At 48.5% G+C, this 14,345-nt stretch overlaps 1 protein-coding gene across 1 annotated transcript in view; it reads left to right on the top strand.

Annotated features, from left to right (window-relative positions):
• The window catches only part of GRM7 (glutamate metabotropic receptor 7), a 181,044-nt gene extending 167,979 nt beyond the window's left edge, over positions 1 to 13,065 (top strand). Inside the window, 2 exon segments of the mRNA XM_008501358.2 lie at positions 8,187 to 8,433; positions 12,995 to 13,065. Coding sequence (XP_008499580.2) covers positions 8,187 to 8,433; positions 12,995 to 13,065 — 318 coding nt within the window.
• Positions 13,066 to 14,345: the final 1,280 nt, after the last annotated feature.

Consider the following 14,345-nt stretch of genomic DNA (forward strand, 5'->3'; position numbering starts at 1 on the left):
GATAAGCTGCTGGAGTTTCTCTCAAAGGCTGGAGAGACAAGATTCCTCCCTCTTCTGCATCATAACTCTCAGAGCAAGTGCTTTCATTTCTGGTATTTTGAATTATCATGCAAGTTATGGATGCAATCCATGAAGATTTATTTTTTGATGCGTGCAAATTTCATCCATGAGGAAGCTCCTATTATAAGGGAACAAGCTGGATAAAATATTTAGCTCAAAATAGCTAAAATACATTTCAAATACACGCAATTACTTCATCTTCACTCTGCACACTTGCCTGTGAAGTGCAAGCTGAAAAACTGGATGTGTGGGGTGCTCTTAGGACATGGAAATCTCAGTTGGCTTTGGCAGTGTGAGATGAGGAGGAGGAGGTTTATAGAACAGGGAGTGAAGTCAGTCCTGTCAGACCTGCTCACTGCTCTCTGCCTGTGGCCTCAGCAGGGCAAGCTGTCAGAACATGACCCCAGTGTTCCCTTTGGAGTGCAGAGCTTCCTGCTGCTGGAAGCAAACTGGAGTGTAACTGGTTGGAACAGACCTGGGATGTGATGCTCTCTGTCCATCCAGCAGCCACCATCCTGCTGGTGTCTGTAAGCACCATGGGGCTCTCACCCTGAGCACACCCTGGTCCTTTCTCTGCACGTGGGTGTCTGTCATCTTCTGCCATCAGGAGGGAGCAGCATTTCCATGGAATCCCAGAATCCCAGACTGGTTTGGGTTGGAAGAGACCTTAGTGCTCATCCAAATCCAACCTCTGCCTTGGGCACCAGGGTGCTCCAAGCCCCATCCAGCCTTAACACTGCCAGGGATGGGGCAGCCACAGCTTCTGGGGGCAACCTGAGGGGCTCAGCAATAATTAAGGTCTGAGGAGTTTAAGGATAATTAACCCATGAGGGGCTTACACTTCTCTTTAGAAATGCTGTTCATAGGAAGCTGATGTGCACCCTCAGGTGAGGTGGCCTTGGAGCTGTGATGGTGACATCTCCAGGAGCATCCAGCTCCTTGATTTGACTTGGGTTTTGCCCTCAGCAAGTTGGTCTCTTAAGGTGCTTCTGTCTGAGCAGTGTGAGTTGGTTGGTGTAAGTTCTGAGCTGAGCAGGGGCTGGCAGGAGCACTCTGGTCATGCTCTGCTCAGGAGCACTCTGGTCTCGTGTGAGACTGCTGCTTTTGGGGTCCTGCTCCAGTGGGATCTTTCCCAAGGGCTCTCCAGGCAGAGGGGGAAGATTTTTGCCTCTCTGCAGGTGCTTTTTGAAGCTGGAGCCCAGCCCAGCCCATGGCAGTGAAGCAGGTTGTGTTGCATGGTCAGGTTGATGTGGGTGCAGCAGGAAGGGTGCTGAGGCTGGGCTGTGCACACTCCCATCCCAGCCAGCTGCTGGAACACCTCTCAGCACCTTTGGAGATGGAACTGTGGAAACATCAGCTGATGAGTCGATGTTGCTGTGTCTCTAACATGCAAGGCTTGGCTAATTTCCTCAAGAGATTAATGAGGTTTTCTTTGCTGCTTCAGTGCTGGTGACTCTTTCCATCCACTTCTCTGCTCAGCTGCCCCCTTGCTCTCCTTGTTGGAGTAATAATTGTCCCCAGCTAAGTGCATGAGGGAAGCTCACCCAGGCACACAGTGCTTTTGTGATGATCTATCAGTTAGTACTTCTGCAGTTTATTTGGAACCCTAAATTTCTGGTTAGCAAGGAGAGAAGCAGAGGGCAGCCTGTGAGACAGAGCCATCTGATTGTTAGCAAAGCAAAGGAAAAGCCTTCAAAGGCATATGAGCCCCTGGAAGGATGAGTTGGCTTAAACTGCCCCGCCAAAGGCAGAATGTTTCTGCCCACCTGTGTGGGAAGGTTTGCTCCTGGGCTGCCCAAGTTCTCCACTCTCTTGGTGCTGTTATTCTGGGCCAGGGGTGGGGGTACCTGTCCCCCTGTCCCTGCAGAGCATCCTCAGCTGGGTCCTGTTGCTGGGTCCCAGGTGATGCTCAGGGGGGAGCAGCAGAGCTGGGGACCTCTTGAAGGAGTGAGATGTCAGAGTTATTATTGCTGTAAAAGGAAAACCATCTGGGAGCTGTTTTCCGAACTTTAATCTTCTTTGCTTTCAGATCTCAGAGGGAGCTGTGATGTTGCTCTGTGGGTCCTTGCTGTTCCCCAGTTTTTGGTTTTCCATTACACTGCAATGTACCCACAAAGTTAACCTGCAGGTTTTTCTGATCTCCCAGCTGTAATGCTGTGAGAGTTTCCAAAGGACACTGACTTAATAGACCGACTATTTTCACTGATCAAAGTCATCCAGCATCAGGGCTGCTGCAACCAGCCCATCAGATGACTCCTCTCAGGCTCACAAATTTCCTTGTTCAGCTGCAGAACAAACATGGGGAAAATCAGCTTGGGAAAAATAAGTTCTGGAGCCCCCAAAATAAGAAGGACACAGAACTCTTGGAGTCCTGAATGAGAAGGCTCTGGAGAGACCTTAGAGCATCTTTCAGTCCCTGAAGGGGCTCCAGGAAAGCTGGGGAGAGCTGGGGGAAGGAGGAAGGGTTTCCATCTGCAAGAGGAGAGGCTGAGATGAGACATTAGGAGGAGATTCCTTGGTGTGAGGGGGCTGAGCCCCTGGTTGCCCAGGTTGCCCACAGAAGCTGAGGCACTGGATGATCTTTAAGGTCCCTTCCAACCCAAACCAGTCTGGGATTCTCTGATTCCCTGAAAATCCCATGGGGCTGCACAGATGCCCAAAGTCCCCCTGTCCCCCAGGTCACAAACCCCCCCTGTTCCAGGGGTGTGCAGCCCAGCCCCTCTTTGCTGAGCTGCCCAGGGCTGCCAGCCTGCAGAACAACCACCCAGCAGCACTGGGACCTTGTCTGAAACCAAAACTCCATCATTGCCTTCTGTGTCACCTTTCCTGTAATTACCAAGTGCAGAATTTCCCGTTAAATGATATGACTGATGCTGTGACATTCCCACAGCCATGTCACAAAGGCCAGTGGTGTGCCCTGCAATCAGCAGAACTGATCCCTTGTCCTTTGTAAAACCTGGGGAGCAGCCCCATTCCCACCCCACTGCCTGTCTCCTGCTGCTCCCTGGGCTGTCTTCCACTTCAGTGGGAAATGCTGCACAAATGGGCAAAGGCAGACAGCAGGAGCTGGGGGGTAAAGGCTCTGGAGTGATGGAATCCACGGGGTGAAAAGCAAGGAGAAAAGGGCAGAGGGAATTGTCCCCTCCTGTGCTCAGGAGCTGGGGTGGTGTCACCTGCAGGAGGGGAAGCCCCGTGGGGCAGGGGATGAGGTTTGCTGCGCCTGGGCAGTAAGGAGAGCTGAGAGGACTGACTGCTCCACACATCCTGCTCTGTATCTCCCAACCAACAGAAGCTGCACAATCCTTGTGGAAAGATCTGGTTGTCTGGATAAAGTTGCCATGGCCCAGAACTCCCATAAATCCAGCTGAGGAAATGGGAACAGCTTTGGCTGTGGGGTTTTTTCCAGGTGAGAGGGGATGGTGCTACCCAAAAGGAGGAGGTGGCACCACTTCTGTTGGAGGCAGGAGGGCAGGGGCTCTTCCTGAGCAAAGCCTGCTGGAAATGAAGTACAAGAAGCACAGAGTTCACTGGAAAACAGGTATTTTCTTTTTTTGTTGTTTACCTTTAAAGTGGTGCAGTAAGTTTGGTGGGTAAGGGCACTGGACACTAAAATGCCTGAGAACACATTGGTTTTCCAGTCTTTCTGCTTTCCATAGTTTTACAGATATATAATGCAGTGGGAGCTAATTTTAATTTTTATTAAAAAAAATATTTCTTGTTCTTATATTTGCACAACATAATGCAGAGAGTGAGATGAAATCTTCCTGTGACCTGGAAAAGCCTTCTGGGAGACTTATAAACTGTCTGCTTCATATGTAAGAACATTTGTATTAATTTTCATCTAAGAATGAGACAAATTGGTCTGTGATAACACAAGCCCCAAAATATCTTAAGTTACCACTTTATTTCCATATTACAAACCAACACAATTCACTGCATAATTAGAAAGCTGGGTGAGATAAAAGGGGCAGTTGCTCCTGATTAGACTGAATGCAAAGCATTAGCCTACAAAAAGTATTTCTGGCTCCTGAAGAGACTTTTCTGAGCTCTGCAGCTCTAAGCTGAGTTATTATGGCCCAGCAGTTGGAAATCTACCCACTGGGTTAGAGAAGCCCCTGAGCCCTGATCCTGCAGTGCTTCCCTTTGGAGAGAAATCCTCCCTCCTGCAAACCCACCCCTGGTAGATCGGTTCTGTCAGAGTAGCTGGGTATCAGGTCTCTGTATTAATACCAGTCTAATTTTCTCTCAAGGTTTGGGAGGTAATTTCCATCATTTGCAGGAATAAAGCAGGAATCTGGAAAGCATAGAAATCTAAAATTCAGATGGAAATCCTTTATGTAAAATAAATGATAAAAATCTAGGTGCCTTTGCATGTGAATAATATCCTGAGGGCTGAGTTTTCTCCAGTGGGCTCCTTCAAAGTCTGGTGCATTTGTAATGGCAGTCTGTTAAGTTTAACACTGAGTTAAAAATTTATCAAAAATCAGAGTCTGCTTGAGAGAGAGCACGAGAGCCCTGTGAGCCAGAGTGACCCTCCTGAGTGACTGTGTCCTCACATCAGAGCAAAGGGGGCTGCAAACCCTCCAGGGGACTGGGCATGCTTTGGTTTTGGAGCTTTGATGCTCCCCAGCACTGCTCAGCTCAGCCCCAGTTCTCATTCCTGTCAAGTTCAAGCATCTCTCACTAATTCTGCATCTTAATTTCTTCAATTTGATTTCAGGTTTGGGAAGTACCAGGTTTCAGCAGCCAGCTGTAAAAGGCACACATGAGTTATTAGACTCCCACTGCCAGTTAAATCTTATCCTTTGTATTGTAAGTCACCCATTTGCATTCATCTAAAATGCTTTCAGAGAGTTTATCAGAAGGAGTGAAATAAGAAATGGAATAGTTCCGTGTAAACTGCATTTTTATGTTTGACTGGTAAAGCCACAGAGCAGAGATAAAATACATAAAACTAAGGCTCTGCATAATAAGCATATCTATTAGTTTTCCTTATCTTCAGAAAGCTCCATTTGTCATGAGCAGCATCGTGTGTCCCTCAGCTTCCCTGCTGCTCCAAAGCTCCCTGCTCCCTGTTATCTCCATCAGTGTTTGCAGGGCAGGGGGGGAGATGTTGCAGGAGACCCCACTGCCTGGGGAGCTGCTGAACCCCAACCCTCTGGGAGCAGGAGGACATAAAATCCATGTCCCCAGATGGACCTGGTGCTGGGTGCAGCTCCTGGACCTGCTGGTCCTGCCTGCCAAGGTCCTCCCGTGGTGCTGGGCTGGGTGTCCTGTCCCAGGGGAACTGGCAGGCAGGGTCCCCTCCTGATCTGATCCTGATCCTGCTCCTGGCACCTTCCCTGCAGACCCAACCCTTCAGCTCTTCCATCCAAACTGCAGGAAAGGCCACCTGGAGGTAACAAATATTGCCCTGAGCACCCACCTGAAGCTCCTTAGTGCTTTTCAAAGCAGCCCTTACTCAAAATGCATCTTTCATGCTGCTTTTCATGAGTTTGGGGTGGGTTTTTTTGATGCTGTTGTTGTTGTTGCTGTCACACAGTGTGTCTGTGACATCAGGAGTGTGGGGACAGAAGTTATTTTTCTTAACTGGCAAGATCATTAAAAGTCCTGTGGGGAGCTGTTGTTTTCTGTGCCTTGGGAGAAGTGGGATTTGGGTGGAGAAAATCTGTAATGAAACATAAATATTTTATTTCTGTCTGTGGAACACAGGCAACTCATTATGTGTGTGATGCTGGCAGTGCTGGGTCACTGGGGCTTCTTTCCCTTTTGTTTTTATTTTATTTTATTTTCTGCCCTGTGCTCCAGATTCCTGCTTTCTGTACAAAGGTTTTTTATAGCCTCTAGGAAAGTGAATCACTGTAGAAAGGTTTTTATGGTCCCTAAGAAAGTGAATCAAGAGTTAGTTGCAAAACATTACAGTGCATTTATCACCATATGGCCATTCCAACAGATTTCCTGTGAGTTCAAGTCGTTTGAGATAACTGCTGAGCAAAACACTGCTCTGGAGCAGCAATCCATCTCCTGTGTCTGTGACAGCTCCTCACTGACACACATCTCCCCAAACCTTGGAGGTCTGCCCTGGAACACTGCTGAGCAGACACCCAGTGCCTGCCAGGTCTGGTTACACCTCTGGGATGGGGAGGCAGAGGTAATTCTGATTACAGGAGGGTGATGGGGAAGTGTCTGCTGCAGACGTAGCAGGAGGACTGCAGAGACACTTCCAGCCAGGGCTCTTCCCAGGCATTAGCAGAGCATCTCCCAGGCCTTTAGAGGAGCTGGCACTGCAGCTCCCAGAGCAACCCCAGGAGCTGGTACTGCCACAGAAATAATAATAATAATGACCTGAGTAAGCAAGGGTGACAGCTGGGAGTGAGCCGCAAACACTCTGAAGATAAGGAAGGGACCTTCCTGTTCATCCTTCATCCCTTAGATGTTGTGTTTTATGTATTTCCCTTCCAGCTATCAGATTTATTTAATAAATATTTAAATCTGTGATGTTTATGTCAGTGCAATGCACTTGACCCTGGCTGAGCTGCAGCTGAAAGGAGGATCAGCTCCAAAGGAGCAAATGCCCTGCCAGCTCTCTTCTCTCTGGAAGGTTCCTGTAAGCTGACAAGACAGGGTGCTCACCCACCAGAAACACCGAGCACCAATCCCTAGTGCAGCCACGTCCAGCTGGAAGGTGTGAGGTGAGGAGGCAGCACCCAGGCACTCACCCTGCAGCCACACCACCTGACTGCAAAAACCCCAAGTTTTGGGTGGGATTCACAGCCCTGCCAGAGGAGAAATTCAGAAGTAATCCTCCATCAAGGAGGACTTCAGAGGAGCACCAAGCTGGGTGGGGAGCAGTGTCCCAGCAGGACCTGAGGTCCTCCCCATGGCTGAAGCTGGGAGAAGTTTTTCCCTCCCAGCTTCCAGTGGTGTCACTTTTCACCAGATGGTGACCATGTCCCCCTGGTCTGGCAAAACTTCTGACACCATCAGTGCCATTGCCTCCTGATCATGAGCAAACAGAAGCAGAGGAGACACTTCAGTTTCTGCTCCTCTGCCTCTGTGTGTAAATGTCCAGGCACAGCTCAGGGTTTATGTTTTCTGTTGGGCATTTGATTGCTTCCAGGGGTGGTCTTAATCACCAGAACTGTGATTTGTCCTCTTGTGTAGATGCAATTTGCAAGTCTAGAGACTTTTGTATTTTTCTAAACGTGGCAATTTGGAAATACCTGGACAGAGTCAGCATTTCACTTTGCCATTACATTTATTCATGGAGCTTTTCCATCAGAAATTCAGACAGATTAGCACTGAATAGGAGGAGAAGAGGAAACAGTGTTCTGATGAAAGCATCTTCAGTGTGTAATGCTTCTCCCATCTGCATGGATTTACTGTGTATTTAATTTCTGAAGAGGCTCTGTGGGGACCTTGCTGCCTCTCCAGCTCCCTCACACCTGGGCTGTGCCAGCTCTCTGCCTTTTAACCCTGCCCACTCCTCTGAAATGACGAGAATTTCTCTAGTTAATCTGTTAGGTCTGCTCTCAGAAAAGGTAACAAAAAAAAAGAAAAAAGAAAGACAAAGGCTTTTCTGCCCCTCTATATTTGCAGTGTACCTTTTTGAATCCATATGGTTTCCCTGAATACTCCTGGCAGTACCTGGGCCTGCCTTGCAGATAGCTGAACATCACTGTGTGTTCTCTGTGGAGTGATTTAAATGAACTGGAGAGAAATATAGTGAAACAACAAAAAAGTCCCTCCTTCCTCAAGTTTGAAAAAAAAAAAAAAGAAAAAGAGGAAGTCTTTTAACTAACCTGTATTATTGCAGTTCCTCTCCTAGAGCTGGCAGCAGACCTGTGTAAGTTTATACCAGCATTATCTCCATCCCAGCCTCTTGAAGCTGCACCAGAAGCACTCAGCAGCAGTCGTGTTGCTAAGGACACTGAGAGTCCCTGCATGGAGCCTTCCCTGGGTGCTGGGTCCCTGCTGTGGGTTGGAGCTGGGGGTGGTTTGCAGTGCCAGAGCTTCTCCTGCCAGGTGCTCAGAGGCTGCTCTGGGGGGTCCCTTGCTCGGTGAAAGCGCCGCAGCCCCTTCCCCCCCTCTCATCTGTAACAGGCTCTGTGTGTTGTGTCTCCTAGCTCTACATACAAACCACCACACTCACAATATCCATGAACCTAAGTGCTTCGGTGGCCCTGGGGATGCTGTACATGCCGAAGGTGTACATCATCATCTTCCACCCCGAGCTCAACGTCCAGAAGCGGAAGCGCAGCTTCAAGGCGGTGGTGACGGCAGCCACCATGTCCTCCCGCCTCTCCCACAAGCCCAGCGACAGACCCAACGGGGAGGCCAAGACAGAGCTCTGTGAGAACCTGGACCCCAACAGTAAGTACTGCTCACATGCTGTGCCTTGCCTGCCCGGGGGATCCCGAGCCCTCGCTGAGCTTCGGGTGCTTTGGTTCCCACTGTTCGAGATGTTGGGTACCTGCCATACATGGGGTGAAACTCTTAAAGGTGTTGGGTACCTCCCGTACATGGGGTGGAATTCTCTCTTTTTTTGAGTGGGGCTGGTTGGCAGCAGCTCCTGATGAAGCACGGGGTAGCTGTCAGGGACTCCTCCTCCTGCCCCTCCAGGTGAGGGATCCCCAGCATCACCAGAGCCCCCACGCCCATCCCCAGCCTGCCAGGTGCAGCCACAGGATGGATGGAGGCACGAGTACTACTGATAACTCCCTTAACCCAAGTTCTCATCCTGCTGCTTACAAAATTTCTTTACAAAAATCTCACCAGCTTTGAAGCTTCCCCATTTAAGGACTTTTACAGTCCTAGAAAAGCGAATGCAAATCTTGCCACTGATTTAAAAGGAAAAGAGATGGAGAAGATGCTTCCAGTCTCCTTAATGTGCATAGCGTGGCACAAATTTACATTCTGAGGCCATCTGATGTGATTTGCATTTGAATCTGGAAGGAGCTGAGGAAGGAGACAGCTGCACAGCCTCACAGCACATCGGAAAGGTTTAGGCATGTCTGCAGTTTTTATGAAAACCAGACCTGAATGTGGGGAAATGCCCTCTCCGTGCCCATGAGCAGTTCACCCCTTTGCTGCTGAAATCCCTGCCCCTGCCTCGCTGCCAGCTGAGCATCTGCCTCAAGCAGCACCTCTGCTGCTGTCCCAGCAAGCTGGAAGCAGCCAGGGAATCACTGACACAGGACCTCTGCCTCCACACACCCCCTGAGAGCATCCCTCTGGTGTCCCTGTCACACAGGTGTATGGAACACAATCCTAACAGGGAAAACAAAACCTCTCTTTGCCAACTGGGCTGCCTGAGCCACGGTTCTGAGGTGTGGGAGCAAAGAAATGCTTCTCATAAACTCAGAACCACATCGTGCCTCCTCCAGTCCTCCTCAGCAGAGCCCTGGAAGGGTCTTTGGGGCATTCCAGAGGTTTGGGGCATTCCCCAGGTTTGGGGCATTCCCCAGCAGGAGGCAGGGCTGCTGAGGATGGAGGGAGGGAGAGCAAAGAGAAGGAGGAGGAGGAGGAGGAGGAGGAGGAGGAGGGGATTTAGAAGGAGCAGGGCAAAGGCAGGTGAGTGCTGTTGAGCCACTGGTCAAGCTGCTTGGAATTCATTTCTCCTCCACAGAAATCAAAAATCTAAATTTCCACCCAAAGACTTGAGCAGCAAGAAAAATCCCATCCAAGTTCTGCTGCTGTAAAGTTCCCTGGGGAGAACCCCAGGGGGGCTGCAGCCTGGGGGGGCTCCTGCTCTGGGCTCCCTCCTGGTCTCATCCTGATTGCTGTTTGCAGCCTTATGAGGATGAATATCCCCCCCTGCCAAGGAGCAGTCAGATTTTTCCCTGGGAAGGAGAGATGTTTATTTAAAAAAAAAATAATAATTTTATTTTAAAGTTGCTTACTGAAGCCACCATCTTCCTGGTAACACACAATGGTTCTTTTCATCCAGGGCTAAATACTGGGATATGTTTTATCTCCCAGTTTCTGCCTTAAGCATCCAGCCTGCAGCCTGGCTTTGTTAATGCTGATTTAAAGCTGGGGGAAGTCCATGGGGAGCAAAACCCTCACAACCTGGAGCCTGGAGTGTGTGAAGGGATTCTGCTTCTTGGCAACTCATTTGCTCACATGTAGGATTCTGAAGCAAATAAATTTGTGTCTTCTACCCAGGCAGTCAGGAAATGTGCAATACTATTAATTTATATGACTTTCTCCAAGTACTGGGCTTTTAAATTTTTTATGATTTGGAAGATAAATTTACTTTTAAGTCTTTTCATTATTTTTATATACAGTACCATCTGCTCATATTATCAGCTGCACCTACTACTATTTTATTCCCTGGATATATGTGTTAAGAAAAAAAATACTAGAAAACCAAAGGGAATAAAACTACTGCTGTACTTAAAGTCTTTGGGTACTTTTAGCCCCAACATAAGCTACAGCTGCAGTTACTGGTACTGCAGCCTCTGAAGTGCTGAGCAGGTTGGACATCAACCCCCTCACCAAGCAGCAGTCAGCATGCATGTGTCCATGCCAGTAATGCATTGAACAGCTGCACTGAGTCTTCTTTTCTTAAAAAAAAGAACAAAACCAAATATTTTGCTTTAAAAAATGTTTGCAATTCCATTTCTAGGTTGAAAAATTCCAAATTAGTGGTAATAGTAATGAGCTCCAAAAAAAAGCAGAGTCATCAAAGCAAAGCTCTCGTTTTCAGTGAAATTTTGAAAAATGGTCTCAAAAAAAAAAAAAAGGTTTTGATGTTTGCATAACAATTTACTTAAGGAGCTCAGAGATGGGAAGTCCTGGCTTTGAGTTCTGTGCCAGGCTCCTCTCAACCTCACTGCACGTGAGTTAACCTGAGAGTAAATCCACTGAGGGGGATCAAAGGGTGAATCTGAGACTCATCAGCACCCTGCAAAGCACGATGAGACCCAGACCTGGAGGAGCTGCCCAGGCTTTTCTCCTAAGTGCAAAAATACTTTTGGGTTTTCCAGCTTGATTTTCTGTTGTTTCTCCTGGTGATGCTGCTGTTCCTGGCTTGCTCAGTTACTGGGGGCTGGAGTTGCCATTTTTATTGGAAATACCCCAATATTTTATATTCCTAAGAAGTTAAGAACCCCAGCACTGGGTTAATTAATGAGCCACCATCATGGGATTCATGTACCTCCAGACACTGGGAAGTGTGAGGACTAAGCCCAAACCTATGTCCTGTCCTACTTAGATACCAGAGTCAAAACCAAAAGCAAAGTGGGGCTGGTTTTACAGAAAAACAGCCTTGATAAAACCTCCATGATATGGTAAATATTAAAAGAGAACCTAATGAACTGAACCTGCATGGGAAGCTGGAAGGCCTAGAAATTACCCAAGGGGCTTCCTAAGGATGGGGGTTCCTCAGCTGCAGTGCTGAGCATCCTGTGGGAATGCTGCTCTGGGTGATCTGCAGGGATCTGAGCCTGGAGAAAATGTCCAGAGCACTGAGGAGGGCTGGGCTTAGGTGCTGGGGGTTTAGTGCCAGTATGAAAAAAGAAACTGGCTCAATGTGGGAGGAAGATCTCTTCCTGCAGTGACCTCATACCCCACCCATCAGGAGCAGCAGGGACTCGCTGTGTTGCAGCTTTTTATTTAGGATATATGGAAAGCAAAGTTTCACAGGTTGAGCTTCCCATTCCTGCCCTGGGAGGGCTTCCATGCTGTGTGGGATGTATGAAGGCCAAGCCTTCCAACCTAGAGCTGTGTCACTTCTGAAAACCCCCTTATTCACTGCAGTTCACCATCTGGCATGTGCATGCTTTGCCTCATCTCAGCTTTTTCCTGCTGATAGATGTTTGTGGCAGATTGGGGTGAGCAGAACCTGGTGCACAGCAGCTTCCATCCCTGTGAGGAGCTCCTTCTGCTCTCATGGAGGTGACACTGTTTGGGAAGAAGCTTCTCATCAGGTCAGGCTGTAGGGAAAGCACAAGGACCTCCCACCTGTACTTACCTGATAGCAAAGTCTCCTTGTACTGACCCGTTCTCCATGGCAGCTTGGTTTCATTCATGGCTTCACCAAAAGGAGAGGGAGGGAACCTGGTACCGGGGAGGTTGTTCTGGCCCAGCATCCCTGCCTGGGAGGAGGGTGTTTGCTGTCCTGCTTTCCCTGCTGTCCCCTGGCAGACAGAAGCAGAGCTGCCCTGAAGCACCAAAGGACAAAGGTGTCACCAGAGAGCTCTGAAGCCTCAAAACTTCATGTTTTCAGTCTGGTGTTCAGCAGGGTTTGTGGACTCTTAGGTTAGCAGGTGCCTGGAGGGCTCAGTGCAGGGGTATTCTGGAGGGTTTTTCTTTAGCCTTCAGCAGAGAGATGTGGCAGTAGAGAGGTGCAGTGGCTGTCCCTTGTCCCCAGACAGAGCAGACCCCTCTGCATGCCTCCATTCCCAGCAGAGCTGCCCTGGGAGCTCTGTGTCCCATGGCCTGGGAGCTGGGGACAGTGCATGTGGCACACAGCATCTGCAGCCCCTGCCCTGCTTGTGTCTGCACTCCATCCTTAACACTGCCCATCCCATCTTCCCCAGGAAAAGAAGAAAAGCTAATTAAGTGGTTGTTAATGATGTGGAGAAGGCTGAGAGTGACCGTCTGGGTGAGGAAGGGCTGGGGAGCCTGAAACCAAAATGTTTCAGGCTTTGTGCAGGGGAGAGGGGGGAAAAAAATAATCGATGAGACCTGCATTTTGCTGAGCAGCTGCCCCTGTGCTCAGAGGTACCTGAACTTGTGTGAACTGGTCCATTTATCTCTGACCCAGAGTTAATTTTGTATATTGGCGTCTCTCAGCTTCCCACTCTGGCAGCTCTGAGCTGAGCTCTTCACTTGGATTAATGTCATGGCCTCCCTGACAGGGCAGAATTTGAAGAGATTATTGTGAGCAGACGTATTCTACATACCAATGTATTTACTTTTCCTGTAGACTGCATACCACCAGTAAGAAAGAGTGTTCAAAAGTCTGTTACTTGGTACACTCTTCCACCTACTGTATAGCTTTTGCCTGCTTTACCTTCCAAAAAGGTAAGGAAAAATCCAGCTTCTTACTACTTTATTTTTAATTATTATTATTATTATGATGGTGATTTTGATATACATAAATACATGAGGAATGTGCATTAGTGCAGCTGTGTGAAAACAAGTGTCTGACCTAAAAATTGTTCACGTATCCTTTAACCCAAGCTCTGAGGGGTTTGCTCTGAAAAGGGCAGACCCAAGGCTTGGGGGATTTAAATCCCTGAGCTGTGTCCCAGGGGAACCAGGGACTGCTGGTCTTCTGCTTCCCACCAGTGGAGGTGGATCCCAATAAAGCCTTTGAGGATGGAGATATCTGGTAACAATTTTAAAAAGGAACAAACAAATGATCAGAAGTTAATTATGGCAATCACATCTAAGCACTAACGAAATGTTTTCTGAGTCATTTCTAGCAGCTTCACCAGCAGCGTTGCCTGGCAGCATGAAAAGAATGTTAGCTAACATGTGAGCAGTCTCCTTTACTCTAAAATTATAAATGGCTCAAAGGAAAAAAAAAAAATTTGCAAAATCTTGCTTTTGAGGCTGGGTGATCCCAGTGACCTCTCCTGAACAATCTCAAGTGAACAATTTTTGAGGGCTGGCTGCTTCTGGGTGTTGTGGCTGCCTACGTGTCCTCTTGTGAGCTGGTTTGGTATTTGTGACTCCATCAGCCCAGAATTGCTGCTTTTCTAGTGAAATGAGAGGGATGGGAGAGCACGTGGCACTGGGGACAAATGACTAACAGCCTCTGGTCAATATTTCTCCTATCTGCAGCTCTGTGGGGGGCTCGGGTGGCTTTGCCCCCTCCTTTGCCCCAGGTTGCTGCAGCACTGGGCAAGGGGTGCTGGAAGAAATTGCTGTGTTCAGCCCCCAGAATCTGAGCTGAGCCCTAATAGGGGAGAACTTGTATCAGCAAAGGTAGCAAATGTTGCTTGAATTGAGTCTTTGAGTCATAGGGAAAAAAAAAATGAAATAATCTCTTTGGGTGGTGTAAATTGCCACCGCTCCAGGCTCAATTCAACTCGAGTTCTTGTGAAGTGCTCAAATTGCTTTTTATTGTACTTGAATCGTGGCCATTACCCTAACTTACACAGAGAGACTCCTTCAGGTGTGGAGCTCTCTAGAATCATCAGGATGCTCTGGCTGACCCCGGGCCAGGGTCAGGAAGGGCACTGGTGGGTGGCAGGGAGGGAAAGGTAAGGAAGGGGGGAGAGGGGAAGAGGCCACTGGAAGTGTTACTGCAAACCCAGTGTGAAAGAGCA

Source organism: Calypte anna, chromosome 12 (assembly GCF_003957555.1).
Source record: "Calypte anna isolate BGI_N300 chromosome 12, bCalAnn1_v1.p, whole genome shotgun sequence".
Taxonomy (NCBI): domain Eukaryota; kingdom Metazoa; phylum Chordata; class Aves; order Apodiformes; family Trochilidae; genus Calypte; species Calypte anna.